This window comes from Plasmodium malariae (genome assembly GCF_900090045.1).
Source record: "Plasmodium malariae genome assembly, chromosome: 4".
NCBI classification, from domain to species: Eukaryota; Apicomplexa; class Aconoidasida; order Haemosporida; family Plasmodiidae; genus Plasmodium; species Plasmodium malariae.
This window is the reverse complement of record NC_041778.1, coordinates 953535-962500: the sequence shown is the minus strand read 5'-3', so window position 1 is coordinate 962500 and position 8966 is coordinate 953535. Positions and strand designations below refer to the sequence as shown.

General features: G+C 26.2%; 2 protein-coding genes and 1 non-coding gene across 3 annotated transcripts; 2 read left to right on the top strand and 1 right to left on the bottom strand.

Moving 5' to 3' along the window:
* Positions 1-646: 646 nt before the first annotated feature.
* On the top strand, positions 647-718 carry PMUG01_04028900.1. Its single transcript has one exon. It is a non-coding gene (tRNA).
* Positions 719-3016: 2298 nt separating this feature from the next.
* PmUG01_04028800 (conserved Plasmodium protein, unknown function) lies at positions 3017-4648 on the top strand (the record flags this gene model as incomplete). Its single annotated transcript, XM_029003290.1, has 1 exon — positions 3017-4648. One exon carries the CDS (start codon positions 3017-3019, stop codon positions 4646-4648), a length of 1632 nt encoding a protein of 543 aa, XP_028859738.1.
* Positions 4649-5708: 1060 nt separating this feature from the next.
* Positions 5709-7154, bottom strand: MAK16 (the record flags this gene model as incomplete). The annotated part of the gene is made up of 2 exons (XM_029003288.1): positions 5709-5746; positions 6059-7154. 2 exons carry the CDS (start codon positions 7152-7154, stop codon positions 5709-5711), a joined length of 1134 nt encoding a protein of 377 aa, XP_028859737.1.
* Between the last annotated feature and the right edge of the window lie 1812 nt (positions 7155-8966).

The following is an 8966-nucleotide window of genomic DNA, read 5'->3' as shown; positions in this document are numbered from 1 at the left end:
TCAGGGTTATGACAAGTGCACAATGTCAACCCTGATGCTACATTCATGTGAATAAAATAATTGAATATTTCCTATCACACACAATATAAGTACATGTGCATCTTCCGAGGAAATACTCTAATAATAAAAAAAATGGAATTTGAAAAATGTACAACTATTTTTGAAATGTTATTTGTTTATATAATTAAGCCTACAATATAATATGCTAAATATTAATGTAGTATTAGCATTTATGGAAAAAAAAAAAAAAATTCCAAATAGTTATTATGATTTAAGTGCTACACATTTACGATAAAAAAATAGTGACATAGAGTTATGATAAAAATTGAATATTTATACGTGTTCATGAGTGAAAAAATAAAATAAAATAAAATACAAATAAAATACAAATATACGTACAAGCAGCACTCATATTTATGAACGTATATTACGTACATCTTTTCCTTTTCAATAATTGTGTAAATACACTCATATATATCCTAAAAAGCAAGGGCTCAATTTAAGAACTTAAAAAAATTGACTAAATTTAAGGCAAAATCAGTGAGCATTAATTTCAAAACGGACATATGAAAACAAATATATAAATTATTTTTTTTTTTTTTTTAAAGCATATATATATATATGTATATATAAGTAATACCAATTAGGTTCTGTAGTGTAGTGGTTAGCACTGCAGACTCTGACTCTGCAAACCTGGGTTCAAATCCCAGCAGAACCTATTATTATTATATTTGTTGCTGAACTTTTTAAATTTTGAATTATTTATTTACAATGAAGTATGATGTCATGTACGCCTTACAATTTTAAAATTTTTAAATATTTAAATATTGTATATTAAACATACTTACAAATGTTCATGTATATTTTTACGATGCAAAGAAAGTATATATTACAATTTTTTATTTCAAACTTTTTTCACGGCTTTATCTTTTTTAGCGCTTTTACAAGGCGACAAGAGCTCTTTTTGTCCTTTTATCAAAAATATTCATGTAAATATATATATATATATATATATATATATACTTATAACAGGTCATTTTACATATATTTGACACTCCAGCTTTTTTCATTTCTTCTCTCCTGTGTTTTATAGAAATAAAGGTTTTTAATTTCAATTTTAATTTTAATTTTTTACGTTTCACGAGGAACTATTGGTATTCTCTTTTTATCTTTCTATTTAGAAAATCAATAACAAAACGATTTGAGCTGTCATTTGCTCTACTAATATTGCAATACAAAATTTTATAGAATTATAAAAAATACATACACAGATATCATATATTACCAAGTTTGACTTAACTGAATTTTACAATAATATGAATGCAATTACTTACTGTTACTGAGGCTTGAACTATGGTAAGGGAACAAAAAAAAAAAAAAAAAAAAAAAAAACAGGCACTCGCAAAATTTATCACGTTCAGAATAAATTAACTCATGTATATATGCATATATATTTAAACACCCATTTAATAGTGTATGTTATAAAAATAATTACCTACTTTTTTTCCTTTTTAAAAAGAAAAACTTTTACATATATCACCTTAAAACACACCAAAAATGTGTCATCACTGGTACATGTATAAGCTGTGCTGTAAAAATGGACGAGCTGAATAAAGAGGAACATCAGTGGATGCTTATAATAATCATGCTAAAAGAATAGTCTTGTTTTTTCTTTTTATCTTTTTTTTTTTTTTTTTCTTGCAATGGTGGAGGGTGCCAAGAATTAATTTTATGCGAAAAATTAACAAAATATACTATTACATTATTCTTTTACTATATTATTGTATTATTCTATTACTGTATTATAATATTATTCTATTATTATATTATGTTACTGTATTGTTAAATTATTCTATTATTATATCATTATATTATTGTATTACTATATTTTTGTAAATTGATGCATGAACGGAGAATATTTTTTATTTTTTGTCTGTATCGTGTTCTTAAGTGCTTCCGTTAATTTGTAATATTATAGAGCTCCCTTAACATCAAATCGTGCTTTTTCTTCCGTACCTTTTAGCCTTTTAGCATTTTAACCTTTTAGCATTTTAGCCTTTTTAGCAATATTTTAAAGGAGATACTTATGTCTTTACACATATATATACATAAACACATACATATACCCACGGCCACATATATACATATCTGTATCTACAAACACGTACATATGTTCACCATGTTCCTATTACGAAGTTACAAGCAACTGCTAACAAAATAATAAGGTGTACACACGCATGTGTTGACATTAGGACAGTCTCCACAAAATGAAATCACCAAGATTTTGAAAAATAATTAAAAAAAAATAATCTGTATTATATACATATATGGACATATATATATATATATATATATACATACACACATGGGTATATATATAATACATACACATACATATATGTGACGCGCTAAAGGCTCACTTTACTTGTTTTTACGTTAAAAATTTTTTTTTCGTTTACTTATCATTTCAATACCTATTATGGATGAAATAATTTGAAAAGCAATTAAAATGTTTAGCCCAGTAAGTAAAAATGCAAATAAAGAAAATAATAATTAGCGAAAGATATTTGAATTACCGTTCTACTTGACACACTTAACTGGAGTAAAAAAAAAAAAAAAAAAAAAAAAAAAAAAAAAAAAAAGAAAAAAGTGTGTAGTATAATAAAATTACAAAAAAAAAAAAAATAAATAAATAAAAAAAGTAATATTAATACATATCGCAGCAGCAATATTAATAGTAGTATTAACTGGAATAGCGATAATGACAGATTCCGAAAGCTGCAAAAAAACTATTAAAACTTTGACACATTTTCTAATAAAAAAAAAAAAAAAAAAATGAAACCCTAAATGTTCCTATTCGTTTAACTTTTTTTTTTTTTTTCTTATTTTTTCCTCTTTTTTTTCCTTTTTTTTTATTTTCTTTTATTTGTACCCATTTCACGCTCTTCCGTCTATTCAGGATAAGGTAATGGTAAGAAAAGAGTCATCCATAAAATAGAACATCTATATTTCACAAATGAATTTTTACTTAAATGTATTCGAAGAAATAGAGACTATACTAGAAAAATGTAATAAAGAAGCATATACCCAAATATGGAACGTCATAGAATATATCAGAAAAAACTACAAAGGTGTAAGTGAAGAAATAGAGGCAAAAAAAAAATATGTACCTAAAAAACAAAAAAATAATAACAAGAGCAGCAGCAATAACAATAGCAGCAGCAATAACAATAGCAGCAGCAATAACAATAGTAGCAGCAATAACAACAGAAGAAGTAATAACAATACTAAAAAGAAGGATAGGGGAAATGAAAGCAACTATAATAGCATTAAAAACTACTTTAAAGTAATTAAAAGGGATCCAATAAATATACACAATGTAGGTGGAAATATGGAGGGTACAAATGAATATAACTTCTCAGCTAAAGAGAAGGACATTCCGGTAATTAATATATTTTTTTTTTTCGGAGGATTTAATATAGTAATAATTATTTATTATGTCATATTTAAAATAAACTTATTTAACGATGCCCTTTTTGTAAACGAAAACAGTACAGCAAACGCAAACACGAATATTAACGCGAACATTAACACAAACACGAATATTAACACGAACATGAATATTAACACGAACATGAATATTAACACGAACATGAATATTAACACAAACATTAATACAAATATGAACAATGGTAGTAGTAGTAGTACTACTGCTACTGCAAGCGGCAATAGCGGTATTAATGGTGCATGTAGTACTACTGCCACTTCAAGCAGTAACAAAGATTTTATACTCTACAGTAATAAAAATATCACGCATATTATCTGTTCCCAGTTAAAAGATCAAGACATAAATGGCATAAATGAATTGTTTAAAGATATACTAACTTGTAACAAACCAAATTCTTTTAAAATTTTCATTTTAGAATCCTTTCATTTTTTAAATAAACAATACAGAAAAATATTTATGAATAAAGCTGTAAAAAATAAAAACTTAGTATTTATACATAGTCCTGTATATTTTGACGATATCTTTATAAATAACTGTTTATATATTAGAATTCCAAGTCCAAATAAACAATTATTTAATAATCATATTTTAAATATAGTACAAAAAAAATATAAAATTGATACCACTGATATTAGCAAGAGAGATTATATTCTTAACGTTGTAAATACTTGTAATTATGACTTAACACTAATACTAACTGTAATTTATTTTATCCAAATAAATAATTTTCCAGATATAAATAAAATTATAAAATTAATTCTAAATACAAATATTAAAAAATTAATAAGCATAATACATAAATGCACTATTTCTAATAATTGTTTCTTTTTAATTAGAAACGTATTATATACTATATTATATACGTATAATTTTGATCTCGATACCTTTTTAAGTATCTTTTGTAAACAGTTAACCACATTTCATAAAGATGACGACAATTACAAAAAAGAAATTTATTCTGTCTTCTCTGAACACAGCTACTATTGTACCATGCATGATAACCACATATGTTCATTAGAAAATCTAACTTCAAAAATAATACTTTTAGAAAAGAAATACATGAACACGTTAAATCAAAATGTCCTTACCCCTGAGGATATTGATGATTTCAGCATTAGCCTAAGCTCACAGCCTACATAGTTTGCCCACGTTCACATATATATGTGCAGACATACCAAGGAAACGTAAAGCCACCTCGAAACGCCAAATTGAAATTCCCTCGACCTAAAATTGCACAGGATTAACTTGGAAGAAATAAAAATGTATCACAGCTTAACAAACTTTTTTCAAGAATGGTAAATTTATTGAAATATGTGGACATGGAATATTCAAAGTTCTGTTATACGTACTAAAATGGTAACTGTAACAGGAATGATGAGAGCAGAAACAGTGAATGGAATGGTAATTGCAATAGTAACTGCAATAGTATCTGCAGTAGTATATGAAGCAGTATTTGAAGTAGTATCTGTAGTAGTATATACAGTGGTATACACAATAGTAGTTATTGCTGTAACAGTCACACATGCTCCAGAAATAGCCATAAATCGCAATAGCTGCAAGAACGTGAAAAAAAAAAAAAAAAAAAAAAAAAACAAACAAACAAACAATACAATACAATACAATAATGAAACAGTGAAACAGTGAAACAATGAAACAAATAACACGCTCCTTTCAAAAAAGTTATGTAAACCCAAAAAATACGCATAATACATGAAGTCAAATATGCAAAGAAACATAAAAATATATATATATACATACACATGTATATATCAGTCATATTGCAGTCAATTAGAAATTATACCATTTTTTTTACAAAGGCACATTTTTAAAACGTAACATTCATATAAATTTTTTTGTCACAATTTTGTCATTCCGCCAGTTATACTCACTTTATTTTATTTATTCATAAATATATATATATTTATTTATTTATTTATTTATTTTATCCTTTTTTTTTTGAAAATGCACCATTTTTGAAATTTAACCAAAATAATTTACACACAACCATTCGACATAAATTTACTGGTGAATATGCCGGAAAAGATAATTTTCAGTGTATCCTTGCATTATCAAGTCTGTTAAAATATATTTAAATTCATTCCTTATATTTATTTGTCTATTTCCATTTATTTTTTATTCGTCCTTTCGCTTTTGATCATCTTATTTTTTTCTTTTTCTTTTTTTCCCACTCGTAACATAACTAATCGTTCTCATATGCTATTCGAATCTTCTTTTTACCTACAAAGGGAAAACAAAACGGGGAAAAACGAAATAATATATTGGGAATACATGAATACGCGAACAAACAAACACGTAAAAACGTTAAAATGTTTAAACGACTAAAACTGCATTGCACACGGATGCTCGAAGTTTGTCACATCGGCTATGTGTATGCATAATTATGTATATTTTATTACACGCGTAAATGTATATGTATAAGCGTATGTATTTATTGGTACATGAACATAATCTCATGTTTGCAATCAGAGAAAATGTACGCTCTACACGTAACAATATAAACGACAAGTTTTTCTTTTTTAATTTTCTTACTCGTTTGTTTGTTATTTCTCGTGTTTCTCTTCTTTGTAAAGTTGGCATTCAATTCCTCCACTTCATCATCATCGAAAAGCTTTCCTTCTTCTTGTAAATTTTTTATATAATCAATATTCACATATTCTTTTACATATTCTTTTTTTTTTCTCTTTTTTTTTTTTTTTTTTTTGCCTCTGTCCTTCCCTTCTAACTCATATTCATCACTTGCGCTAGATTTACATACGCTGTTCTCCTCGTCATCCTCTTCATAATACTCTTCGTCAACCTCTTCGTCATCCTCTACATCATCCTCTACATCATCCTCTACATCATCCTCTTCATAATCCTCTTCATCATCCACTACATCATCTTCTTCGTAATTCTCTACATGATCCCCTTCGCTATCCTCTTCATCATCCCTTTCGTCGTATTCCTCTTCCTCAACTTGCTCCACCCGCTTGAGCTTCTTTCCCTTCTTCCCCTCCCTCCTAGTGATTTGTTTTTCCTCCAATTCGGTAAAAATTTTAGTCAGCTCAGAGTCTTTATTTTTAACCTTCTTTTTAGGAGTCAAAAATTTGTACAGGTTTCCATATATTCCACTATTCAATCTATTGAGTAATTCCTTTTCTACATTATTTAAAATGTTAGCAGCCTTCAATGCTTTATTTTCTCTTGTTCTATCTCTTCTTTCAGTCTTTTTTTTTATTGGTACTAGTTTTAATTGTTTATGTAAAATTAATTTTCTACTTCTTTTTAAAATTTCTTTAATTCGTACATACCTTTTCATGCATTTTTTAATTTGTTTTATACTATGTGTATATTTCATTTCTTTATATATAACATTAAAAGCTTCTTTTCTATTCAAACTTAATAATACCCTACTCCATAAAGAACTTGGGAGATGGGCCTTTTCTGGACATTTTAAATAAAGGTATATTTCTCCCTTATCTAATATCACAGTACCATATACACTATTACTTAAGGGACAATTCATTTTTGTGCATAAGCCTGTTACGTTATATTCATTTAAACAAAACATCTGTGTTTCTGTTTTTTTCTTAAACGAGCATCTCCCCTTACCTAGGATTTCCCACGTAACTGAGTCGTTATTCATTTTGTGGTTCCTTTTTTTGCGATTATTCTTGTTACTATATTTCTTTATACTGTTCTTTTGTTTTGAAGTTGCTCTTGTTACTTTATTTCTTTATGCTGTGCCTCTTTCTCTTTCGTAAATTGGGAAAATGGGGTATGCCAGGACGCGCATATTTTTTCAAAAATAAAATTTCGAATACGTACACTTGTAGGCCTTATATGAAGAATATACAAATAAGTAATATTATATACAAAAAATATTCATTAGCGTACAAAAATGGCCCTCAGTTGGTACATTCCAATGGAAGCAAGGTAGTCTACCTTTTCATTGAAACACCCTCCAAATAGCTAGCCATATATATATATATATATACATACATAGATAGATAGTGGGAAAAAAACAGTTACGCTTAACTATTATTATATATGGATATATATTTTGTTATAAATGTTTTAATACTCCCTTTATTTGATAGATATAAAATACAGTAACCTACTCAAAAATAATTATTCTTTTTTTTCCCGTTTTCACAAAAAATTTCTTCTTCCCTTTTATCACATTATTATTTTTTATTTCTCTTTCTCTAAAAATGATAAAAAAAAAATAAAAAAAAAAAAAAAAAAACTCCGCAGATTCAGCAGAATATATATATATATATATATATTTTTTTTTTTTTTTTTTTTTTTTTCTTACATTCTTTATATTAAGAGCTTACAATATTACTACTAAAATGGAAGATGATGAAGGAGATACGTATAATTCATCTTACGCTCTTCTGTAATATCATTACTACTGTACAGAATAAAAATGTAAATGCACAATTTCATGATAAGATCAATATAGAGGATATACCATTATTATATGTATATGATACATGATATATGTGTATAAATATGAAAATATGTATATATACGATAAAATCGAACCTAATAAAATTCAGAACTGAATGGATTACTCAGCAGTTAAAATTTCTGGCTTTCTACAAAAAAAATTATTGTTTCTCCTTAATACAAAAAAAAAAAAATAAAATAAAAATAAATTTATATATACATATATATATATATATATATATATATATATGTAAATAAATTAGTACGTTTATGTATATATGAACTATAGCAAATATTTGTAAGAACACAAAAAACACCCACTTTCTCTCATTACAATTATAAAATAAAGATAATTTTAAATCATTCAATATATTCACGATGAAGCGCGAAGAAGCGCACAAGAACTCCAATTTACATAAGATAAAAAACGGCAAAAAAAAAAAAGAAAAAAAACTCATTACGTTTGCGCATGTATATATTTGACTCGAACGACTACTTGTACGCGATAGAACGTAGCGGTTTATATATATATGAATACATATATGTGTATGTGTATGTATATGTATAATATATATACCCGCATATAAACCCATAGGAATGATCTACTTTTAATACCATGTGGAGGAGTTATTTCCCCATTTGAGCGTCGAAATTTCATAGGTTCAGTTACTCATATAAACATTTCCCCATTTTAATTTTTACCTAGACTCATCATTTTTGTTGAAAAAAAAAAAGAATTAAGTATAACAAAACAAAAAAAAAAAAAAAAAAACGAAAAAACTGAAATAACAAAATATTAGCACTTGGATAAAATTATAAATTTAAAACAAATTTATATATATAAAATATATTTATTTTTATGTACATACGTATGTACTATGTATGTTTTGTTTTTTTTTTCTTCTGTAAGAATAGGCCCAAAATAAGTAACATAAAGAACAAAAAAAAAAAAAAAAAAAGTATCAAAAAAATTGTGTAATATAAAAAAAAAAAAAAAAAAAAA